The sequence below is a fragment of the Anneissia japonica genome, unplaced genomic scaffold, assembly GCF_011630105.1.
Source record: "Anneissia japonica isolate Jap-2015-1 unplaced genomic scaffold, ASM1163010v1 scaffold401_len1656234_cov178, whole genome shotgun sequence".
Taxonomy (NCBI): domain Eukaryota; kingdom Metazoa; phylum Echinodermata; class Crinoidea; order Comatulida; family Comatulidae; genus Anneissia; species Anneissia japonica.
Window position 1 is genome coordinate 610,586 of NW_022745982.1, and position 27,683 is coordinate 638,268.

Sequence of the window (27,683 nt, forward strand, 5' to 3'; positions counted from 1 at the left end):
TGTTGTCGTGTATTTAGGCCTATCCAGTTCACATCATAAGTTTGCCGCGTCTGTTGGCCTGAGAAGCAAGTTTTCTTATTGGTCAAATAATTCATCTGAAGCTTACTTATTGTCAGACGTCCTACCAGAATTGCAAACTGCCATGGTAGCCTGGGTAACTGTGCGCATTTTTCTCCTGCTAGAAGCTTTCATTCTAAACACTACAAGTAAGCCTATTTTGATATCAACAAATAATGCAATTGTGAATTAAACTAATTAGTACCATTATTTTTAGAGCCAATACCGTTGTCCTTGTCTAGTAAACCATTTTAAAACCAAGAGTAACTTTTATTGGCTGATTAGATTCAAGAGATTTGATTCAAAATAACTTTATTTCTCAAAGAGTTTTGAATTTGGAGAAATACAGAAACATTAAAAAATACAAATTATACAGGTAAAATTGGTAATAACATTAATATATAACATTAAAAGACACATGAAAAGGTAAATAAAGTATTAAAACATTTAAAACAACTGAATATAAAAAATACTAAGATATACAAATTTCATTAAAGGAAAAAAAAGGAAATTATCATGGATGGAGATATACTTGAGTATGGAGATGGAGAGTTATGAACATTTAAACTGCTATTAAATAAATACAATTTTATATCCAACCACAAGAAAATATCAACTTACAGAGTAGGGAATAAAAACGTTAAGAAGTATATTGTGTTTACTGTAAATTTTGTATGATAGTTTAGTTAAGTATGGGATTAAGCTTTAATTTTACACCGATGTGTGCGAAGCAAGGGGTAATCGTATTTACGTACGGAGAACTTCACACTTCTCCCTAAGTTTAATTTGAAACCAATCTTTGTACCTATCAGACATTTCTGAGAAAAAACTTCGCAGAGGTGTTTTCTCTGATCAAATAATGCAGTGGTGGATTCAAAGGGGCCAAGGCCCCACCCCCCACCCCTAAATATCTCAAAATTTAAAAAAAATAGAGGGAAAAAAATATTCAAATAAAGTCTGAGATTGCCGTTTTCGGCCATTTAGAGATGCTTTATTTCAAGATAGTGAACTCTTTGCCTTCTATTTGAAAGGAAATCAGCAATCAGTCAATCTACGACAAAAATAACTTAACCGGAACAAATTGCAATAGTAATGGAAATAATTGTATTCGACTCAGAACTTATTCAGGCCCATAACATAAAAAATCTAGAAAAAATCTATTTAGTGGAAGGGTCCAAATTTTGGGCCTCAATATAGAGGTGCTTTCTGACTTCGGTGTGGTATAAATTGAGTATTTTACTGCTTATTGTCGTCCTGATATGCCCTTATCACCAAATAAATGACTCAAACTTTGAAGTTTCATTAACTGGCGTATCTAGGGGATTAAATGGGTGCAAGCATAAAATCTACCATAAAACTCCCTCACTCCCCTCCAAGTGTCCTCAAAATGAAGTTTCATTAGGAGTCATATAATGCTCTGCGAGTCTGCTCTGAGATAAGTTTGTCAAAATCTCGTTCAGAATTACTTTTTAACAAGTTTGAAATAATTCCAATATTTCACACTACCAAACGGAAAATATCATGTCGACCGTTCTTTATGTCTGATAACAGAACTAAATCAATTTAAGGCTAGGCCTAGTCAAGCAGCAGTGTTGCAAGGCTTTTTATCCGGCGCCTAGTATATTTCGATAGACCTGTCGCAAAATCAAACATAAAAAAATTAATCCGCGTTTATTTTTTGTGTGTAACACAAAAAAAAAATCAAATTTGATTCTTATTTTGCATTTTTTTTTTCATGTTTAAGAAATGTTTAAATTCAGTTAAATTAGCAGTTTCGGATTTTATTTAAATCTTTCTAGCATATAGGCCTATAAAAATCAGATTTTTCTTAAAAAATGAAATTTTGCCGAGAATGGGGATTTAAAATGATCTAGAATGGTCTAGAGGTAAAACTACCCCCCCCCCCCCAACCGCCGGGCACCATCTCGGTATTTCTGAGTCTACACTTATGATGGGTGATTCAAAGATTGGATTGATTAAATTGCCGAGCGGCCATGGGGTGTCCAGAGGCCGGACAAAGGACCTTCTCGGGGACCTCTGAACCCCCGCTTGGACCCCCCTGTCGAGGAATTTCCAGTAAGGTCGCGGGGAAATAACAAATCTTGAGCGCCGAAAGTACAATTTAAGCATTCTTAGTAAACTGATTAAAAACTGTTTAATGCGAGTAGTTGTTACTATATGTGCGAGGTTTTGTATACTATCGCGATCGTATGGGTTGCAGTAGTAGTGCAAGCTCTTCCCAGACAAAAGGACAATATTTTTAATAATAAAAAACTCCTCGACAAATTTAATTTTTTCTCCTAATGGGCGGGGGACTAGGGGAGGGAGTCTGGACCCCTCGTAGGTGAATTCCTGCTGCCGCTCCTGGCCTAGAGTCGCCTCGGCCAGGGTCCCAGAATAAAATCCCTTATAGAGGTTTATGAGAAGAGAATTTATAATTTAAGATGGCCGAACATTTTGCCTTTAGACCACGATATTAAGGATTAGGAAACAAAGTAACTTAATTTGGATTAGTCCACCAGAAATACGGATTTGAAGCACCAAAGTTGGACATAATTGCAACAAAACTTTTTTTTATGAATATATATAGTTAAATTTTATTTCTACAACATACAAAAAGTTTACCAAAATATACCCACAGGAAAGGTGATTTTTATAGCAAAGAAAACTGAACTATTTCACTGGGCTTATACGCCGTGCCTAGGATGTGTGTGCTGTGCCTTGGTTACGAAGCGCTTTAATTTGATTTGCCGCTGACGTTTTTGATTGGTTAATATACCTTCAACAGTCTGCGCGTACTCATTTACGCAACACACGTACGTACGTACGTACGCAAGTTCGTACGTACGTCACGTCCCAGAATGTAAACACGGAAATTGTTAGATATTATAACCTCTGTAATATTTTATTTCAGGGTAGATGGATCTACAACAATAATTCAATTTTAATTTTAAATACAATGATAGGTACGATTAATTGACAAATAGTGAGGCCTGCCCAGTGTGTGCCGACCCAGCTGAGACTCAGGAGTCGGAAAAAATAGTATGTGATCTTACATCAATAGGCCCTATATAGGAATAGGCCTATTATTATATTTTCTTACCTAAAAACACCAATTAAAATGTTATAGCTAATACAATAAAACAAATTTATTTGCAAATATTGTAAAATAATTGTTGATATTTTAAAAAGTATAATAATGACTGATAATTGATTTATTTGAAATAGGCCTACTATTCTACTCTCTTCATATAAAAAATGTTGGAAATCACGTAAATTCAGGATTTGGTGCCGAATTACTGTATAATGCCTGTATAATGCCTTGTCTTCTGGTGAATAGCATGGACGGGGGTGACAGGCGACACGTACCCCAACTATTTTAAGGGGGTGGTCCCCATCACGTTCCTAAGGAAGTCAAGAATATTCCTTGAAATAGTAGAATTGAACTGCATAAATGACCAGATTTTAACGAAAGACCACTTTACAGGCAGATAACATCTTATTTTATAACAAGATTCCGCTCGGTGTTTTCTGTCCACAAACATCTGAATTAACTGTAATGCACGACTCGAGTGCGTGCCTTTATTATACAAGTAGGATAAAAAGTGTGTAAAGATAAATTGGTTTTCGGCTCATGAAGTAGGTAAAGTAGATAAATCGAAGACAATTATGTTGTTATATTTCTATCGCGGCGATTTATATTAGATACAAGATAGGTTATTGTCAAATTAAAATATGAAATTAGTTTTTCTCATGGCAACAAAAGTACACAAACAACAAAGAAACATACGATCAATGATAATTAATTTTACATCATATGTACAGTATTAGATCTCTATGTTTGCCGAAAATCGTTAATAAGAGATCATTTGTCACGTTTTTATGTGTGATAACAGAACCTAAATCGAGGTAAGGCTAGGCCTAGCCTTGCAGCGCTGGATAGGCTAATGTTTTCGGCGCCTACGATATTTCTTCTCACGACCTATCGCAAAATAAAAATGAAAAATTCATCCGCATTTATTTTTTGTGTGGAACACAAAAAAAATCAAATTTCAGTCTTATTTTACATTTTTTTCATTCTTCATAATGTCTAAATTCAGTTAAACTAGCAATTCCGTATTATATTTATAAATCTTTATAACATTATACAAAAATTAGATTTTTCTTAAAAACTGAAATTTTGCCGGGAATTGGGCTTTAATATTGTTAGCTGGACAAGCACGCCATGGCGTCGGACGATGGAGTCCGTGATTGTCCGTCGGAATATATGAATTAGTTTAGACACATTATTCCCCTTACCTCCAAAAGCCATCATTGTCATCAATAATAATCGTACTGTGTTTTCTAGAGGGATCTAGGAATTTGATCACATAATAATATGGAGAAAATACCATGTTTGAACATGGTTAAGAATAATTTCTCAATAATTTTTTTTTAATTGGATATTGTGAATAAAACTAATTTCGTTTCATAAGCCTCTCGAAAAGGCAATGATAAAGCGGAATGAAAGTTTGTAAAATGCTGGATCGTTGGTATTTGTGATATAAAATTGCCTTGATCTATAATTATTATGTCTATACCAATTGTTAAAAGTAACCATTAAATTTATTATTATTAATATTAGCCATTCCTTGTGAGAATATTCGGCTACCAGTGACTAGCGTACCTAGTATAGTATTTAGGGCTTCCGGTCACACACGATTAGCCTAATCTAACCAGAAGACCAAACCTATAAGCCAATAAAATATAAGCAATGTCTAATAGTATGCTTTAAGCCTAATTTAGTATGCTCCTTTTCAAATGTGTATTGCAGTTTTTTAGTTGAAAAAAATAGTAAATTATTGTGTGTATGCTATGAGTCTGATAGTCTATTAATGTATTTTATATTGTTATTTATTCGTTATCTTTCTGTTAAATTAACATTTGGCAAACTGGGTTTCAGCAAGCAAAGTGGGATTCGGCAAAAATGGGTTTCACAATGTATGAGCCAGATGAACAAATATGTTTATAAGCCTAATACCAGAGCATAAAATGTTCAATATTTTCAACCTAAACGCTGTGGTTTTTACCATAGCGTTTGGTTCATCCTCGTAAAACATGTCAGTGAATAAATATCCATTGTAAATTAGCGTCATAAAAGTTAATAGTATAATGAAATTTTGTGAAATTAATTAAAACCAAATTCTAACGTAATAGGGAGAAAACAAGTATATAGTATATTGTTATTATTGATTATCTACATCTTTTTATTCTCTCATTAATATTTATTTACAATATCTTATCTCATATATATTAAAGAATTATTTATGGGTAGTATTAACCAGAAGATATTAAAATACTAGAAATAAAATTCAATAGAATGTGCATGGTTTCCAATTTCCGTCTCATAAATTCGAAGTAATAACATGGAAATATAATTCATATGTTGTGCATTTTATCTATAAGAGAATTCTTTGTAGCCAATTAAACCAAACAGGTGATAATATCTAATCCAAATGGGAAGAGCAGAAGGCTCTTTGGCGTTAACAATGGGTTCAATTGAAGGCATAAGGGCTCGAATATGAGCAAAGATGCTAGTAAGATATAGCACAGGTGATGTTTACATCTGTGGATTAAGAATTACAGCGGATTTTCTTTCTCGTAAAGTTTCTTTAAGGCTAATAATAATAATAATAATAATAATAATAATAATAATAGTAATAATAATAATGATAATTATGATGATGATGATGATGATGATAATGATGATGTGATGATGATGATGATAATGATGGTGGTGGTAATGATGATGATGACGATCATCATCATCATTATTATTATTATTATTATTATTATTATTATTAATATTATCATCATCATTATCATTATCATTATCGTTATTGTTAATAATAATCAATTAGTAGAGCTCCGCATAGTACACTATAGGAAAATTATTATATAAAGATTAATAAATTAAATGCTTAAAAATATTTCCCGAGGGCCTGCAAGGCCCGAAGGAAATTTTTGAATGCATTAAATCTAACCTAAGTATAATAATTTTCCATTTAGTGTACGATACTTGCTCTACTAATTGCTTTATAAGTCAATCGCCGTCTTTTAATTTTAGTTTTTTATAACCAACTGTTGTAGCAGTCATCGGTTGCTAGTGATATGATCAGTATACGTGCAAGCCCGTAGCCAGGTCATTTCAAGGGGGGTTCTCTGGGCGTGGGGTCCAGGGGACTGCCTAAGGGCCCCGGTGGGGTCGGGGGCGAAGCATCCGAAGCCAGAGCAGTTTTTGTGATTAATGGGTCTATATAATGTTATAAAAGCAGTTATGTTTTGAAAGAGATCAATGTAATAAAAGGTGGCCTATAATAAAATTGGAAAATTTTTTCTGAGAATTGGCATGTTTTAATCACACCGAAAGACAAAAAAAAACCTCATCGCACAATCAATATCAATATACTCAACACATTTAATTATTATAAAACAAAACAAGCTATTATATAGGCCTATAAAGTAATTTACAAAGAATTATGTACTTATTATTATAATATATAAAACATTTAAGAAGTTTTGTCTTGTATTAAATTAAATAATGAATCTTCCAGTAGGCCTATATAAAAAAATAGAGTTGCCTGTTACAAAATAAAGTAGAAGCTGAACTTCTTCTTGACTCTCATCATGTACACTGAAAATAATAGTACCATTTTTACTACATGGCTAAAAAAGCACAAATATTGTCATTACTACAACTGACAGGGCCATCGTTAAATTAAGTCAGATCCCAAAATATAGCATCATATTGAATACGTCATCTGACATCATGGGAACCTAAACTTTAATTACAATTATTTGTTTACTAGGCCTAATTCGAAATTATTGTTTTAAGACTTTAACCTAATACATACTGATTAATAATAGCTAAGATTTGATGCACATTTCAGAATTAATAATCGTTTTTAGTATCTTACTGAATATTTATTTTCTACTAAATTAAATATGAATTATATATGAATCTTTAGAAATACAATTTCTACAATATTAATAAGTTGTTTTTATATAGATAAATGTTCGATAAATACTATCTTTCATAAAACAAACGAAATTCAGCCCGTCTATTTTCATTCCAATCAATGTCGTTTGTAAACATGTGCACTGACGTCATCGTCGAATCCCAGGACTTTCGACGGCAAAGCTGGCCTGCCTGCCTAGGTCCTAGGCCAACCAATAATAATTAACAAAATGTATTTTTTTTTTTTTAAATATTGGCCTATGGCGCATCCTGTACATGCACTTCAACTTTTACAACAAAAGCCAGGCCTACGTCCTACTGTACTTAAGCCGATGTCGTCGGGGTATAATTCTGTCTCTAAATGCAGCGTGACCACTAGGAAAAATCAAAATTTAAGATTGGGTCTAAAAAATCCCAAGATTGCTTTTAAAAACCCAAGATTCGCAAAATATTAGTATATATACATAAACTTTATTTAAAAGTCCTTCATTTTAAAGCTTTTTCAATGAATTATATACGTACAGTATTTTGTACTGTATAAGCCTTAACGAAGTGGATTTTCGAGACCAGAAACTCGTTCGCTTTGGGCCACTATTCGAAGGCCTACTCTGTGCGTCCGTGGAAATCCTTTTTGGTGACTAAAACGTGATATCCTTTCCTCTGGCATTTTATGTTAGGCCAAGAGTTTGAAGTTTGTGCGCAATTTCACCCATTCGATATTAACAAAGTCAGTACTTCACACACATTAGGCCTATGGCCTTATTATTTAAAAGGGCATAATCGATCTTTTCAGAGTGTCTAATTGATCTGTCAATTTTATACCAGGGGCCTACAGTATTGCATAGGAGTATTTAACAATAAGAAAAATTGGGAAAACAATTTCCTTTGAAATTTACTTAAGCGAGTGTGTATGAAACCGGGTCTATGGCAACTGTAATTTGATACTACGTCTAGTGTAGAGATACGGACCCTATTACAGTATTAAAAATTGTTGAATTCTAAATGATTACAAGATGACCAAGCATATGAGTGAATCAGTCTAAAATGATATTCAAAGATATTATACAGCTAACCGCTAATGTTTGTTTTGCATGTCTATTACACACCGTCACTCACAAATGTATGCAAAAATTGGTCGTAAAATTTGACAAGAAGTTGACCATTAAAATCTATTGTACATATTTATTTAAATCCGTACACCGATTTTGTTCCAAGTTGTTTTTTTTTCAATACTATAGCTGTTTCTTTACGATGACAATTTTTTGAAATTGTACTGTATAACACTCCAAAATTTGTTTTATGGGCAAACAGCAGAAGGCTCTGAATTTTTACAAGTTGACCAAGCGTGTTGCTGCATCATTATTGTTCAGTTACGATCACTATTCAGGCAGAGAGCAGAAGGCTGATAATTTGTTTTTCCCACAGCTATTTAGATGTCATTGTTGGTAACTTTTTTTTTTAAATTGTGAGTGTAAATATTCTCTAGTGTATATACTGTAGGTAAGAATTGTAGATAAATAATGCACATAAAATTAATTGTCGATGGAGAACGGCGTCAGTCATCTGATTAGTCCCATATTAACAGTACCGATATTTTAAATACTCCTCTTCCGCGAATTGTTTTATTGACAGTGACTCATCTAATTCTTATATAATCATTTAACATTTTAATCGAAATAGTTCACCATATCGTAAAAGTTTGAATACCAACATCCTCAGTGTATGTTATGTTAATGAAACATGTCATACTGTACAACAAGGGAATGTGTATTACAAAATGCCAGTACGTATTTTTTAGATTTTGACACATTCCGTTCTGTTGTGTGTGTCTGCTGTTGAAAACTTCCTAATTTTGTGACTCGCTATGATGACTGAGATGGACCATGTTGATTTATTAATAATATGTTGTTTGGGATGGAAAAAGTAGAGTCAATTTCCCAAAAATGCTCCATCAGCAAATAGTTTAGTGTGCGCTATGGACAGTATGGCTATGGAATTTAACCACACAATCCACAATCATTAAGTCGCAAAACTTTAGCTGCATTTGGTAGATTAAGTCGCAAAACTTTATCTTCGTTTGGTGGCGCCATTTACTCTAGGTAGACGGAGACCGGTTTCGTTACCGGTTGGTACATTTCTAAACATTCAGCCAAAGGCCAGTGAAAGTTTTTATCGATGTTTGCCATCCGTATGTGAGCTATCGTAAAGTCATGGTTTGCCGAAGTTGCGTTCAATTTAAATCTCCGAATTTCTGAAGCTGAGATATTCTATGAATGGCTTGTATCGCAGGCTACAATTGTGAGTGGGACTCATTCAAAAATTCGAGGGGGTTCGCTAGAAAATAGGGGGTTCGCCCGAACCATAAAAATCCCCCCTGGCTACGGGCCTGATGTGTGCGTATTTACATTTACCTGTGCGTATGCTGATTTTTGCTCCTGCAGTAAGCGTTTAATTAACTACACACACATCAGCAGTACAGATACGATGAATAGGCTAACTATTGTGTTAGACAGAACTTTTTTGTAATGCTATCAGGGGCGGATCCAGAAGTTTTGGTTAGGGGGGCTATAGGTATATGTGTAACGTGCCTCCAAGTGCCTGCGGAGGGTAGGTTTGGGAGGAGGTGTCTCCGTCCGATAAGATGGGGTTCAGAGGGGTAGCTGAACGCTTTAGCTATTAGATGTATGTATGTCTGTAATATTTAAGTTCAGGGTAGATGCTGTCTCTTATACACATCTAGATGTGTATAAGAGACAGATGTTAAGGAGAACCTCAGACGACAAAAGAATTCCCCTTAAAATATGTTTTAAATGTAGTAGTAGTATCCGACGACAAGCAATTAAGAAAAAACTAAACTGGAACAACTCTCTCGACACGAAATGTTCAGTGTATCATACAAACGTTTAAATACCTGCCTCTGACCCAAGGGCGTCGATCCGTGGCTGAAAGTGAGTCAACGTAACACTTGAGTTTGTAAACTTTTGGTAGGCTTATCACTTATTCGAAATAGGTAGACATCATATCCGTGAAATTAGAAAAAAACAGTAATCCTATGTATGTAGATAATATTAAACACTAGTATATACGTACGGGTCATAATAATATACAAAAAGAATAAATCGTTTATATTAGAAATTGTGCACTTTTGAGTTTGTAAAAATATTGGCCTAATAAGGATACATGCTTCCAATTTCAACAACGTTCAGTACATTGTTTTCCCCATAAATTTAGCCTCTGATAGTCGTTGCACCCATAAAATCGATCTAGTGGGTTTCTGAGATGGTTACAAAATGTTTAAACAATTGCGTTTTTACTTGGTTTTGGTCCGGAAAATACGTACCGCACTTAGAAAAGTGAACAGACAAAATTCATGAGTCATGCGTAATTGTTATTCTTTCCATTCGCTTGTAAAAGTGGGATTTTAATTATAGAAGATTGGTGAAAAGTGGGGGGGGGGGGACAATCGATACTATGTCCCCCCAACTTTGAAAAGTAGGCAAAATCAGCTTTCCTAGCTACGTTTTTTGTCCGCTGATCGGTTGAAAAACGTATTTCATTTTTATTTTATCACTGAAAAACAACTACTGTAAAATGTTTAGCCCATAAATATGATGTGTGTGAAGAAAACAGTAAACAATATTTTAATTTGGACCTTCAAAAAGCAGTTAAAAGGAAATGGCTATGACATTTTAGGGGGAGGGGGGCTAAAGCCTGTTAAGCCCCCTCTAAATCCGCCCTGGCTATTTTGATAGACTTTCGTCAAAGAAATAAACATTTCAGCATTCGAGAGAGAATAGTCACTGACGTCTATGGTTAGCCATCAGGGCCATAATGAAAGCGCCGTAATCACAATGAAAGCGCCGTTATCTTCATAAAAAGCGCCGTAATGCCATTCATAGCGCCGTAATGCCATTCATTTTCAACCAATAACAGGTTTAGGATGACGCCAACAGGGTCATAATGAAAGCGCCGTTAATGTGTTACAAAAAAAGCGCCGTGATCATAATAAAAGCGCCGTAATCATAAATCATGCTATTCACTTTTAACCAATCACAGGCTTAGAATTACGCCAACAGGGTCATAATGATTACGGCGTTAACTTGTTCGATAAAAGCGCCGCTTTGAGTAGCTGGCGCAAGGGCCACACTATTGGCCAATCACATTCCTTCTTCCATGTTTGCTGAATTGAACGAAAATGTGATGGATGGTTTGACTGGGCGCGCCAGTATCGCTTTTGGAGCCATTCAATACATGAACCGTGAGCAATAGATGTGCAAAATTTAAAATTCCTTCAAGTACGCCTAAATGCATGCATCAATCACCCTGCGTGATGAGTACTAAATCCTTAGAATAGTCCTCTATCTAGCATAGGCCTAGGGTAGGCCTGCCTAGCCTAGCTAGGCCTAGAATTACGTCAATCATTAAACATTAAAACATTATTTAAACATTTAAAAAAAAACATTAAAATCATTAAAACATTATTATATTATTATTTAAAAACATTAAAATCATTAAAACATAATTATTATTATTATTATTATTATTTAAAAACATTAAAATCATTAAAACATTATTATTATCATTATTATTATTATTATTTAAAAACATTAAAATCATTAATTTAAAAACACTATTATTATTATTATTATTATTATTATTATTATTATTATTATTTAAAAAACATTAAAATCATTAAAACATTATTTTCATCACGATTGAGGAAAAAATGTGGGTCTTCGTTTTTCTGATCTTCGGTCTTCGTTTTGTAGACACCCTCTTGATATTCGTCATTTTATTCCGATAAAATAATGAAATAGGTACTTGGCAACTGTTTTATGATGATTTTGAAATACTTTCAATAAGATAATTAAGAAATAATTGGAGGTCTTCGTTTTTCGGGTCTTCTGTCTTCGTTTTGATAAAACGGGTGTCGATAAAACAAAGACCCTTGAAAATTTCACCAAAACAGACGCCCAAAAAAAAAATCGTAATTTTGATTTTGTGACAGCTTGGTATATTATCATCAAAATAAAAGAGAAAAAATAGGGGTCTTCGTTTTTGGGTCTTCGGTCTTTGGCCTTCATTTTATAGACACCCCTTGGCTAGGCCTATAAAAAAAGATGAATAAAAACCGTTAGAAATCAGTCCATTAGACCCCTGCACACCTCGACTCGCACCTTCAGCCGCGCCTGGATGCTCTCGCTCCTCCGCTATGAAAGACGGAATGTGATAGCCTAAACATATATGTATATACTGTCTCTTATACACATCTAGATGTGTATAAGAGACAGATGTTTAGCCCATAAATATGATATGTGTGAAGAAAACATTAAACAATATTTTAATTTGGACCTTCAAAAAGCAGTTAAAAAGAAATGGCTATGAAATTTTAGGGGGGATATATATATATATATATATATATGTATATGTATATATGTATATGTATATATATATGTGTATATGTGTATACATGTATATATGTATATATGTATGTATATATGTATATATATATGTATATATGTATTATGTATATATGTATATATGTATATATATGTATATATATGTGTATATATACATTTATATATTATATATATAAATATATATATATATATATATATATTTGAGAAAATTCATGTCTGCTTTTTTCAACTTCTTGCTAAGTTTCTCAAATAGCCTGAGGACTTGCTTTGTGACCGTACTGGTCTGTGTAAACCCATGTACAATACAGCCAAACTTTCGAACAGAAAGTAGTATAAAGACGAATTTAAGAGCAACAAAAATACATTTAATAGAACCAGACATGTTTCTTCGTATTCAATACGACATCTTCAGTGTAACACAACAAAAAACCGAATTCAGATATCCTGAGGTTTATATACCTTTGCCTATAACTTATGCACATTAGAGTCAATTCATTCTAAATAGGTATTTGAATACATAGTAGTTTTTAATAGTAAAGACCCTATTAGTAATGACCTCAAGTCCAAAGTTGTATATCAGTTCACATGTGGAGGCTGTAAGGCCTCATACATTGGGGAGACTTCCCGCCATTTTGCAACAAGGATAGAGGAGCATTTACATAGGGATAAAAATTCACATATACACAAACACATCAAAAAATACAGTAATTGCAAAACACAGAGTAACAAAAAGTGCTTTGAAATAATAGATAAAGCAAATACACAGTATCAGTTAAAAATCAAAGAATCCCTCCATATTAAATGGAAGAATCCTGAACTTAACAGACAAGTTCAAAGTTACGAGATTACACTAAGCATTTGAGCTAGAATTAGAATTACGTAACTCTAACGTGCAAGTAACGACACTACCATGTATTTAAATACCTATTTTAGAATAAATTAGAGCTAATTTTGTGTCTACACTAGTGTCACACCATTGTCTACAACCAAATGTATTAGAAATAAATAGACAACAAGTGTTTGTAGGCAATTGCCGTATTCATATTATCATCATATTATTTCTTTCAAATAATTACTAATGCAACAAAGCAAAGTACAAAAAAAACATAAACATAAACGCGTCAGCAGTACCAGACAGGAATTTAAAAAAGAGGACATTGCCGAACTCTGTCTGGGAGCTCTCGGTACCGACCGTTGAAACAAAACTATGTAACAGAAATATTTAAAATATTTTCAAAGCATTTATAAGACTAAATATCCCCGATATAAGACGATGTTTTTTTCTTGCATATAAAGGAGCGATTGATTCACTAAACATGACAGACGTTACCGTTTCCTTTATTGTGCCAGCAAAATATGCACCAGAACGTGCTATTGATGGTGATTGGGAAACGTTCGCTGAAACAGGTAATCAGGCTTTTGTTTCTTATTTTAATGATACGAATATGGTGATTATGTAGGTATAGCATAGGTCTACTTATTCCATAGAACGGCGTAGCTAAATGTAATCGTTGTATATAATGTATAATGGTAGGTCATCATCTATTCTAATACCATTCTAACTTTTTATTGTAGTCCCAGATGTGAACCCTGCAATAATTTTTGAATTTCCAGAATCAGTTCTTATCACTCACATCAGTTTTGTGATGAATCTTTCATCATCCTTTTGTAAGTTTATTCTGGTTTCAATAGTAGTAGTAGTAGTAGTAGTAGTAGTAGTAGTAGTAGTAGTAGTAGTAGTAGTAGTAGTAGTAGTAGTAGTGGTAGTAGTAGTAGTAAAAATAACTAGACTTACTATGTATGTTTGAAAAACAGAACAAAGGCTTTTCCTCATTGCTGGAATGAAATTTAAAACGTCTAGAGTAAAATAACACACAAAAAGGAAAATAAAATCATACAGAAAATTATAATAGAAATTATGAAGTTAAAAGATATTAAAAGCAACTGGATGTAAGGGAAACGCGAACTGTGCTGCTAATACTATTCAAAATATGTAAAATGTTGTCATAATTTGATATGCACCTTGTAGAAATATGGTATTTGCTTAGACAATGTTTGAAGAAGATTCAAGACCAAAGTCGGTTTAAATCGAAAAAATAAATTAGAAAAACAACGGCCAGTTAGAAAAAAAAATTAAGTAAAAAAAAAACCAGGGAAAATAACTTAAAGTTAGTAAGACTCGAAACATAACTGCAATGGTAATAGTAAGAGTGAAATGGAGACTCATAACCACTGCGCGCTATGTGAGCCTGTCCTGTCCTGTTGATCTGTGCATTTTTAGTTCATCTACCTTGAGTAATATGGTAATTTAGTGATAAAAGGTTCATGCATATCACGGTAAATTTGCGTTTAACCTAGCTGCAGCTGGTTTAAACGTTTTAGAAAACGCAAATTGCGTTTATATAAATTAATCAACTGTCCAAACCAATTTCTTTAAATGGTCCTCATATCAACACCCTACTCCGGATTGTCACCCAAATTGGATCATTTCTTCATTGGACGATGAAAAATTATTCTGGAAAGTTTCATTTAGGTCTATTAAGACCCTCAAAATCACACCCTAAATTGGATCGTTACCAACACATAATAATTTCTTACTTGTAATTTGGTTAAACTTTTCCAAAAGTTACATTCAGATTAGTTGGTCCTCATATCCCCGCCCTGTTCCGGATCGTCAAAGAAATGTTATCATGTCTTTGCTAGACCTTGAAAAATAATATAGAAAGTTTCATTTAGACACATTAATAAGTTTTAGAGATATTTAGGTCTGGAATGTCAGAAAAATTAAAATGACACTCACAAGTACACCCTTTATTGGATCTTCACCAACATATAATTTCTTCCTTGTAACTCGGTTAAATTTTCTCGAAAGTTTTATTCAGATCAGTTGATCTGTTTTTTAATATCTGGTCTAGGATATTTTTCTTTAAATGATAGTTACAAAAATGTAATCATTTCTTCATTGCACCATGAAAAACTATTATAGAAAGTTTCGTTTTGATCCACTGAATACCGTAAAACCTCTCATGTTTTTTGTTTTTTTTTTTGTTTTTGTTTTTTTTTCGAACTTTGGATGGGCTTCATTTCAAGATGGGATTCTTTTCGAGGTTACTTCTACAATGTAAAGAGTAGGTCTTCTTTTCAAAAAGAATGCTGTAAAGTTTGGGAATTTGTATTATAAAACAATAAATACGGCCACTGTAATAACAATCTGTATCATGGAGTGTATTTAACTGACATTAAATCACCTAAACTATTGTATAAACCAAGCTTGTTATTAATTTGTTTTGTTTTTGAATTCATGTATTTCATGTTTTTGATATACTGTACTATCTCGAAAAGAAGTCTATGTTATCTTGAAAGTAAGCCCATGGGCTTCTATTCGAGGCTAATTTTGCAAACTAAAAAGGAGGGGGCTTCATTTCGAGATGGGTTTCATCTCGAGATTAAGACCACTGGCCTTCAATTCGAGGTTTTACGGTATGTTTTAAAGATGCTTAGGTCTGGGACGTCAGAAATTTATATGACCATCAAATTTACACCCTCAACCGGATCGTCACCAACACACAACAATTTTTTCTTTGTTATTTGGTTAAACTTTCACAAACGTTTCGTCGAGACCAGTTGATTGGTTTTTGAAATATCTGGTCTGGGACGTTTTCCTTTAAATGGTCCTCATATACACACCTTATGCCGGATCGTAACCAAAATTTAATCATTTCTTCATTGGACCATAACAAACTGTTATAGGTTCGTTTTGATCCATTGGTTTGATTATTGAGATATTTAGGTCTGGAACGTCAGAAATTTAAATGACCCTCAAATTTACACCCTAAACTAGATCGTCACCAACACACGAAATATCTGATGTAGAGTGTTTGCCCTAAAATCCCTTTAATTAGTCCTCACATCCACACCCCACTTTAGATTGACTCTAAATATTAGGAGGCACATCCATGATATATGGTCTATGCTTCGACAGATTTTGGAAAAGAGCCACCCATTGAAAATGACCAAAGTACCAGGCAGAATAACCCAATTCAAAAAGAAAGAGAAAAAAGTATGTAAGAAAAAAAAAAAGAAACAGAACAAAAATAAAAGCTTTTCCAGCTAGCGCTATTAAAAGCCAACAACAACAATAATAATCATAATAATAATAATAATATTATTAATAATAATATTTATTATAAAATAATAATAATAATAATTATTATTATTATTATTATTATTATTATTATTATTATCTTTATAATAATATTAACATTAATAGTGATAATACTGAAAATGTGTAGTGTGACAGTATCCATTTGTAAAGATGCTCATGGCTCATGTCACTTCGACACGAAAGTACACTTTCACACCTTAAACTCCACCAAACAGTTAGCAATACCTTTTTATAATTTATTTATATAACTATTTCATATCGGAATGTAAAGACAAAACTTTCACATTGACATACAAAATAATTATTATAATTATATAGTCAAATTGAAAAAATAATAATACTAAAGTTTAGTAATTATTTAGCACTTTTCACAATACACAATAGCATTTTTACAAGCTCAAAACCTTCGAACGCCAGACACCAAAACGCTAGGTTACTCCCCAGTCTCTATAAACACTCTAACTTTGAATAAACATTATTTTAAAAAAGGAATCGCATCTGCTTACAGAATACTGTTGTACATCAATCCCCCTCCCCTTTAGCGGGTGTGGGTGGGGGGGGGGGTTTCCGGCGTCGAATCAAAAATGCAAAATATATAATTTGCCTATCCAAGAAAGGTTATTTTGATAGTCAATACCTCATATTTAAGTCTAAAAGCACTATATGGACCATATTAAGCTATATAAAACCTCCCCCCGATGAACTTTCCCAGGGATGTTTTCTTCCGAGACTCGGATCAAGGCTCTAGTCGGCCCCTTGACTTGTACCCCCTTCAGACATGTCGAGTCCTATGTCGGCAAACCACTGCCTAGCTTTACTAATAGGGATAACTTAGAAGAATCATAAAGCAAAGAAATAATTCCTCCATGGAAGGAATCTCCCAAATTCTAAATTAAATGCTTTCTAGGATTTTATAATGTTGTATTATTTTTGATTGGATTCGTATTATTGAACTTCTAAATTATAGTAGGTCTTCTGCATACTATGAGTTTTTTTCAGTCCTATCTTCTGTCCAGTGCGATTTCGAAGATCCAAGTATTTGTGGCTTTGTACAAGACTCATCGGACGAATTTGATTGGACAAGAGCATCTGGATCAACATCTTCAAGCAATACTGGCCCTTCGTTTGACCGCACATACACAAATCAAGGTAACAACAAAAGTGTGAAACTAAACTTACAATGTCTGCTTGTAAAACAGAACATAGGACCTTTCCTCATTGCCATAGTAAGATGTGATGTTGAAATTACAAGAAAAAAAGGAGAAAATCAATAAAAAGAATAAAGTTAAAATTACATTCATGAAATTAGATCATAGGCCTACTAAAGAAATTTTCGAATTGAAGAAAAATAAATCTGAATCAGCGAAACTCAAACTATGGCTGGAGTAGTAATAGCCAGGTTGTTATTACGCTAAAGAACTTGACCCTGCTGAGGTCAGTGAATTTGTAGTTTGTCTACCTTGTGTAAAGTTAAGGGCGACAATTGTTCATACATTTTAAGGTAACTTTGTATTTGATAATAGCTTTAGCTAGTTTGAAACGCTTTAGAAAACGAAAATTGCGTTAACATAAAGTTAAAATATGTGGAATGATGTTATATTTTATTATTGACATTATTTACATAATTATGATCTTTGTGGACAACGTTTGAGGAATATTCAAGCACGGAAAGTGACCGAAGTGCCTGACAGAATACTTTGGCAAAAACAAGGAACGGAATAGAAGGGGAAAAATCAAAACAAAAAACAATGAGAAAGCCAATAACCAAAAAAAGCAAAGCTTAACAAACAGATCTTGACAATTAATGTCTCTGAAAAAAACCTCCAGTCGTTGGATAAACATAATTTTTATATTTCAATCGCTCACAAACTTACATTTACTTCCAATTACAGGATACTACATGTACATCGAAACTTCAAGTCCGAGGATCTTAGATGAAGTCGCTCGGCTTTGGACACCGTCATATCTTGCAACAAACGACATGTGCATCGAGTGGTTCTACCACATGTACGGATCCACAGTGAACACATTAAATGTGTACATGGTCAAAGCCAACGGTACTGTTGATGTACCTGCTTGGTCAAAAGCAAATGAACAAGGCAACCAATGGATACCTGCACAAGTTGCAACATCCGAGCCTGGTACTTACCAAATAATGTTTGAAGGAATTGTAGGAAGCGGCGTAAGAGGTGACATTGCTATAGATGACGTCAGAATCACTGATCGAGCATGTAGTAAGCGTTCACGTTCTTCTTACAATGAAATAACATTAAAATAGTTATAATGGCCTGAGCCGTAAAACATGAAGACGATGAAAAAAAGCAAACAAATATTTATTTATTCAAACTACATTTAAAATTCGTAGAAAAAAAAAATTATAGGAAATGAGCCAAACGAGGCCGAACGAGTTGGATCTGACTATGGTAGCCAGAAAATATATAAATTAAATTCTAAAATGTGCATCTTAATTCCGACTAACATCAATTTAAGGAGGATCAACAACATTGCCAATGTGTGTAAATTTTAATCGGTCCATTAGTCCCGGAAGGACAGACACACAAGCACACACGCAAACACACGGAGGTGAAGGTAATAGTAATAAATACATCTATTCCTTAAATGGTTTAAATGAGACATTGATTCGTGATTGAGCTAAATTCCAAAGTTGGTGTATGATACGTTCTTCTAAATTAATAAATAAACGGAATCAGAACCGATAAGATAGTATAATACATACTCCAAGTATCGAAATGCACGCCATCGTGTCGGGATTCAATAATTCGAAATTAATTGTGTCATCATCAGGAAATGAAATGGAATCAGAACCGTTGCATAATTTCACGCCCGTTACGACAATTTCGTCTAATCTATGGTCAGTGAAAGAATGGTCAGGGGCAGCTAAAGCAAAGTTTTACTGTAACAGCCTGTTTATACTTCAACGATAACTATAACGATAAAAAAGCTAAAAAGCAATTGTTCATATAGAAAATAAAAGAAATAAGAGAAGTTTTTACACTAGAACGATTCGATAACGATTTATCAGTTATGCGATAACATATTTTGACAAATCAAATCAGATGACGTCATAATCATGGAAAAACATTAAAATCGTCGTAGTACCAACGATTTTATCGTTTGTCCATGATTATGACGTCATCTGATTTGATTTGTTAAAATAATTTATTATTGCATACACGATAAATCGTTATAAAATCGTCCTAGTGTAAAAACTTCTCTTATTTCTTTTGTTTTTTATATGGACAATCGCTTTTTAGCATTTTTATAGTTATCGTTATCGTTGAAGTGTAAACAGGCCTTAACACATTGAGAACCCGAAAACCAACCGTGCTTGACGAAAATCTACTGTGTTTGTTAACAGATTGTGCCTGAAACCCGAGTGTGCTTATTGACCGTGTTTGAAATTTGCACTTTATGGCGTTTCATATAAAACCGCAGAAATTAACGTTGAATGATGTTACAGTAATTAGGTTATCTACTGTGATTGTATGCTTTGAAATAAGCATAATCATAATAATATAATAACGAGAGTTGGATTGCCGAGACATAGAATACATAGAATATTTTCTAAATTCATTCCAGCCCTTTTTGGTCTGATAAAAGAAACCTTTCTAGTCCATACAGTCTGAATTACTGATCCCTTAAGTAATATGTATAAAGTATACATAATACACAAACCATTATGTCTATACAGACTGGCGGGGCGATGTACCCGACGAGTGCAAAGTGGGTGTGGTTGGGCTTCGCTCAAATTCTTTCGAAAGTGGTCCAGGTGCCGAAGCCCACGAAAAATGTGACAATTTAGGGGGTTTAAAGGCTTATTTCATCGGTGTTAAAGTCTACTAAATGAAGGAAATATATATATATATATATTATTTTTCTCCTCGCGAATAATGATTTTTCTCCCCGCCAGGGGGTCCCTTGGCGCCACCTAGGCATGCATCTACATCGACCGACCACGTACCGACTCGAGCGGATCGATCATGTGTCACATTTTTGTTCGACAGACTGGAAGCGGTTTAGGCGGCATGCAACACCAATTGATGGGCTTGCCACCTGAGGCCTATGATATTATGACTCGTTTGATGAATGGAGTGGAGAAGATGCAGTATTTATGTGTTTTAAATATTTCTGGCAGTATATGTCACGATCTGCTGTTTCAATTTTATACCAAAAAAAGTTGAAAAGTAATAATATATGAAAAAAGTATTCTATAGATGCACAAATTATAAAAAAGTTAATAATAATAGCAAAATAATAATAATAAATAATAATAATAATAATAATAATAATAATAATAATAATAATAATAATAATAATAACTACAACAACAAGATAATCGGAGATTACAAACCCTTGCCTTGCTGTCGCGCCATATCTTTGTGAAATATGGCCGAGCGTTTTGTGTGTAAAGGTAATCGAAAGGGGTTCAAATCTCACTCTTATTTGTTTATTATATTTTTCTGTTTCTTTTTTAAAAATTATTTTGTTATTTTTGTTATTTGTGCATATATATTATGAAAAAATATGAAAGATAAGATGCACAGATAATAATAAAAAAAATAATAAATAATAAAAAAAAGAGTGAGATTTGAACCCGATACGTTCTATTATGTTGTCATTATTATTATTATTATTATTATTATTATTATTATTATTATTATTATTATTATTATTATTATTATTATTATTATTTAAAGTTAAATAAAGATACTGCAGCATTCAGAAAATTATTATTACTATCTCCGTGTATGTTTGTGTGTATGCGTGTGTGTGTGTTACATTATAGCGTTTTGTGCGATTTTGTTTGTGTGCGGCATATCTCCAAAAACGGCTGCACAGACATTATTCTTATAGAATCCATTTTTTAATTTCCTTATATACAGACTTTGACTTCACACTTAGAATTCCTTTTGTCAGTGACCAACTTAACACAAAGATACGGTTAGCCCTTAAACGCAATAACATCAATGCTAGAGTGGTTAACCCCCGTCCATACACCATCACTCAATTTAGTAAAGCTCGTAAGCCTGATCCTGACGTATCCTGGCTAGATGCCCTTTGAAAAACAACATCAGCTCATCTTCTAATGTTGTTTATAAGATTCAGTGCCAGATCTGTCACCACCAAGAATACGTTGGCTCCACTATTAGAGCGCTCCATACACTTCGGCACGTAAACACATCACCACCTCTGCTCTCGGCACGCACTATGAAATTGCGCCCTCTCTACTTGTCTTTTTAGAAATTTCAGTAGCGTTGTTTTCAATATGGCATTCACATACTGGACTCTAATCAACATTTGTACTTTTCTGACGAATATCAAACATCAGGAACAGGCTATGTTTGCCATGATTCATCGCTTGAATTTGTAAATATTCTGTTTATAAATGTATCTATCAATACAAATCAAGTTCATTTGTATCTAATGAATCTAATGATACAATATGGTATGTTCTAACTTCTATATAAATACACCAATATTGGATACGATACTCCTTCCTGGAAGTATTGATATAGCAAATCATTTAACGGATAGGGCCTATGCACACATACATGTCAGCGTATGCATGTCATACACATACATGTCAGAGTATACTTCCTAGAGATATTCACACAAACCCTGGATCCGATAATAACTCTAGAAACAAAACATTAACATTTAAAGAAGTAAAAATACACACTATATTGTATTGTCTTGTCTTAACACTGCCCAACAACCCTAGAAGAAGAAAAGAAGAGTTCTCCTGGGCAGGGTGTGGTGGTGGCACTGGTAGTTGAGACTACGCTTCTTCTATCATTGAAGTGATTATAAATGGTTGATTTGAACAGCTCTTTATTTTGTAAACAGTTGATTTCATGGGGTAATGAATTCCAGTCTTCGATCGTCCGGGGTAAGAATGAAAATTTGAAGCAGTTCTTGTTTTTGACAATCGGCATGTAGTTGCACATTGCAGTTGAGTTCCGTGTGTTCCACTGGACCGGTGGTAGAATCGATTGCGCTGGAACGGCAACAAGGTGATCCAGTATTACTTGCTGAAAATTAACAAGCTAATTTTGCGGCGACTTCTTCTCAAATTCCACACACATAAATGATTTATGAGATACTTTCTATTGTGTCCTTTATTGGTTTAGATTTGTTTCGTATCATTTGATCTATCAACAATAATAGGTCTACCACATTTTTATGATTTTTTTCTACTAGCTCCATCTCTTGTCCAGTGTGATTTCGAAGATCAAAGTATTTGTAGCTTTGTACAAGACTCATCGGACGATTTTGAATGGACAAGAGCATCTGGAACAACACCTTCAATTGCCACCGGCCCTTCATTTGACCACACACACGGAAATCAAACAGGTAAGGTGACAAAAAACATAAAATGAACAAAGAAAGCATAGCTTAACAAGCAGACCTTGACAGTTAACTACCTTTCCTGATATTGTATGTGAATACATTTTTGTGTCATTACTGGTTGACCAAGGGCTTTTATATTGGCTGCCATAATATATACATTATTATTTAGCTTACCTGATACGGTATCTAATTATAAATTTGCGTATCATTACAGGCTGACATAATACATTTCTCGAGAAAAACTCAAAACCTTAGGTAAACATAACTGTTTATTATTTGAATCGCTCATGCATTTAAATGTTCTTACAGGATACTACATGTACATCGAAACTTCAAGTCCGAGGATCTTAGATGAAGTCGCTCGGCTTCGGACACCGCCATATCTTGCAACACACGGCCAGTGCATCGAGTGGTTCTACCACATGTACGGATCCACAATGAACACATTGAATGTGTATGTAGTGGATAATACCGATAATGTCAGTACACTTGTTTGGACAAAAACAAACAACCAAGGAAATGAATGGATATTTGGACAGGTCTCGGTAGCAACCAGTGGCACATTTCACACAGTGTTTGAAGGAATTGCAGGGGGCAGTTACACAGGTGACATTGGTTTAGATGATGTCAGCATCACCGATGGCGTATGTTTGGCAAAACGTAGGTATACAACATTAACGAAAAATATTATCCCACAAACGAGTAATTCATTTGACATGGCCACCAACACTCTGAAACAGCATAGCAAAATATACTAATATATTTAATATTTAAAAAAATCTTTTTAAATAAAAAAAAAAACCAAGATTATTTTCACCTGTACATTACAAATCTTTATGGTTAATAGGAAATGATTCGTCAAATCTGTACATTATTATAATTCCTAATGACGCCCACTTCTGCTACTCTTCAAATGTTCAACATTAATTGACAAAGATAATGTTTATCTGTTTGAAATCATATCATTACACGTAATAGTGTCCACGTGTGTTTCGAAACAGATGTAGAATATAATATAACGTAATATTAAATAAACTCAAATACGTAAGATGTTGACTTTAGAAACACTAAAATTTATTTGGCGAATATTCCGGCTACTCCTGTAGTCTTTGTCAACGCTTGACATTTTTATGGCAAGCAAGGTTATGCCCTGGCTAAAACTAATTTTAAAAAAATACAGTAGTACAGTTTCTCCGTTTTATTTAGTATTAGTCAGAATATTCTATATAAACCTTAATTTTTCGAGTGGATTGCCACAATTCATTGGAATGGCAAAATTTTCCCATGTTTAGCCTACTTTGGTATCTAGGATAAGTCACAATCAGGCCTATCACATCGTACTCTCAGCTGCTTAGAATTTCCCCATGGCTGGTTTTCAATATCAGCCAATCACGTATTCAGTGAGTCAATGGGAGTCAGAGCATACCCTACAACGCTTAAATTTGCTATTGTGACAACCGTCGTGTGATGGCGTCAGAATAGCCAATTTAACACTGTAATGGAAATGGTGCTTCCAAGAGTAAGTGCGCATGCTCTTCTCACAAATCGGGACCTCCACTGCCGATCGCGTATTCTATCTATAGGCCTAATCTCAATGTTCAAAGTTTAAATAAATTTGCATACATATGACCAGTATAGACAAAATTTTGAATTATGATTACTTGAATTGAAATTTGTTAAAATACAGGAATAGGAATTCTTTTGAAAAGAAGATACTACAACCATGCTGGCAATTCATCTGCATGTGTATATTTAGGTTTATTACTAAAACAAATATCATTAAAGACGGTCAACGCATTCACAATTAATTTTTATATAGCTTATCAATTTCATTTTTATGCATGACATTAGTACAGCACATATCAAAACAGCTAAGATCTTCAAAGTAAAACTGTATACTGCTAAGTATACACTCACATATTTCAGTGTACAACTTAATTTCATTCTCCAAAGCTTTCCCACTTTACATAACTAGGCCTATGATTATTGTATTGAAAATAATAATTGTTTTCATTATTGCACAATATAACATAAACATTATTGTATTTCTCAAAAATTAAGATCTCAAATTATACATTTTTAAAAATCATTGATAAAAGAATCCTTCACTAAAATTTCCACCTGTACACTAGGCCTACATACTTCATGGTTAATTGGAAATTATTTGTCAATACGGTTAATTAAAATAATTGATCGTTAATAGACGTCAACTTCTTCTACTTTTTAAATGTTCAGCATTGCAGTAAGGTAATTTCTGTCTACATATCTTTAGTACGAGTTGGAAGTTCGGTTAACATCAAAGAAAACACATTCTGTGGTAATATAACGGTTGGTTCTAACAATAATGAGTACACATCGAAGACTTCGTGTGTTGGAAAGTACTTGTCTTTTCAAGTGGATTGTGCTAATTGCTCTCTTCAGTTCCATGAGCTTGTCTTACATGCATATACAGGTAAAATAACTAGAACTATACAGTAATACGTTTTCCCATTTGACACCATATTTTTCCTATTCAACGTTTTAATACAGGATGCTGCTTTAATATTTTGTTTTATTACTTAGATATCACCCATGTATTTTAATCATCAATTATCATGCATCACTTAAAACGTTTACAAAACAACGTATTATTTTCATAAAAGAAACTACATACCGGTACTGTTGTAAAGCGACTGGCATGTGTGGCCGCTACACTATCTCTATTACGTAATTTTGTTATTTTTATGAAATTTAAATACAATATTGCTATTATCAATAAGTACCGGTATTGAACCTATATGTTATCTTTAAGATACCCGGCCGATTGAATATGAGGGATACTATCGTAACGGGAACTGTCACATGATATTCAATGAAACAGTTGATTGGCTGTCAGCGCGTACAAAATGTGAAGCAGAGGGAGAATCTGGTCATCTCGTTACCATCGACTCAGAAGAGGAGAACAGCTTCGTTTTCGAGATTATCCGTCATGAGGGTGTTTTGTCAACATGGATTGGTCTGAAAAAGGAGAATTCTTCAATTCAGTGGGTAGATGGAGAGGGCAGTACATTTAGTAATCTCAACGAAGAAAACAGCGAAGATGCAGAGGATTGTGTATCCATGGGTAATGACGAATCACCAAAGTGGAATTGGAAAAACTGTGCAAACTTTAAAACCGCGTACATTTGTCAGAAACCAGGTAAGTGCACATGCATTAAGTACCACGATAGAGCTTACTGTATGTAAACACATACTTCTAAAATAAATGATGTACTGTACTGCAATTTATACAATCAGATTATGTATTATGGTGGTGGCGGCTGCTGCTGTTGTGTAAGTCATTACGTTTATTAGTGAAATACATTGTTCTTCAGAACACTGCCGCTGGAAATGTTATTGTTTTGCAATATAATAAATTTAAGGAAAACATTTTTTTCCTCAGCATCGAACCGAGGGATCGACTACAAGAAATATAATTCTCAAAAGCGTATCACAGCGGACAGAACGGCCAAGAAGTACGATGGCGTCACATCGTCTGGATCGTGCTCGCTGTATTGTATGAGTTACACCGGGTGCATCTCATTCTCATTTAGTCTGTTAACCAATGAATGTAGGCTAAGCGACACTATAGAAATTAACTTAGCGGATGACCTTTATGCTAATTATTTTGTACAGAATCATTTGTTTGAAAAGTGCAACTTCTAAAACAAATATGAAATACTTTATTAGTAAAGTTTTGTTGTATAGGCTATATTTAGCCAAATTTAGTAGAAATTACTTTTTGTCATTGTGGTGGTAGTTATAATAATACTGTTCTGTCTGTTTTTAAAATTCTATTGAAAGAGGGTATAATACGAAGAGTATAGAAATGTTCCGGCAATTCGTATTTTACTTGTACACAATGAAACGAAAAGCGAAATTCTACCACAGGTCGGGCGCCCTATTAGAATTAGAAAAGAGTTCGATACAACATGGACGTTCGATATTAACGACTTAAGCCGGCCACTCACTGAGCACGATGAATCCAACTCCACTCCCTGTGAGCGCTAGACAACGCGATGTCGTCTGCTGATTGGCGGTGGCAGTACAAACGGATCATCATTAAAAACGATCTATTGAGCGCGCGTCGTGGCGTCGCGTTTTATAGAATCGCGTCAGCCGATGACCGTCGGGTGCAGTGTGAGTGCCCGGCTTTATACGTGTATATCGTCTTTATTGAAGGACGCCCTCTAGCTCGTGGTATTAATTTTCAAAGATAGGATTCCGTTTCAAAGAAAAAACCGAGACTCCAATAATGCATATATAGAAACACACCTCATATTGTACCATCTATCTAGCGTACTATTCCGAAGCACAGTGACTCTTGACGAAAAGAAAAATTTAATATATTGATTTTTGTTGGAAAAGAAAAATAATGAGGCTAAATTTTACAAAAGTATTACTTAATTATGTATAATTGCAATTATAAATTTACTAACAAAATCTGTAATTTTCATTTTCTATAATTATATAATTCTTACCTTTTCCCCTTTTCTTTATTCCATCTATTCTTTACATGTGTCTTTCTATTCATTTCTATACCTTGTCCTTTCTTCCTTTTTGTTCTATTCCTTTTTAGCCTTTCGTTTCCTTTATAATGTAGTTTTTCTCTAATCTTTTCTTTTTTTTTCTTCAGTTATTTTTCTTTCTTATT

At 33.8% G+C, this 27,683-nt stretch overlaps 1 protein-coding gene across 1 annotated transcript; it reads left to right on the forward strand.

Annotated features, from left to right (window-relative positions):
• Positions 1-27,572, forward strand: LOC117120112 (MAM and LDL-receptor class A domain-containing protein 1-like). The gene is made up of 10 exons (XM_033265124.1): positions 1-206; positions 13,771-13,881; positions 14,050-14,142; positions 17,639-17,788; positions 18,532-18,873; positions 22,862-23,014; positions 23,321-23,671; positions 25,284-25,463; positions 25,803-26,189; positions 26,433-27,572. The coding sequence occupies exons 1-10, from the start codon at positions 143-145 to the stop codon at positions 26,693-26,695; spliced, it is 2,094 nt and encodes a 697-aa protein (XP_033121015.1). The 5' UTR covers positions 1-142; the 3' UTR covers positions 26,696-27,572.
• Positions 27,573-27,683: the final 111 nt, after the last annotated feature.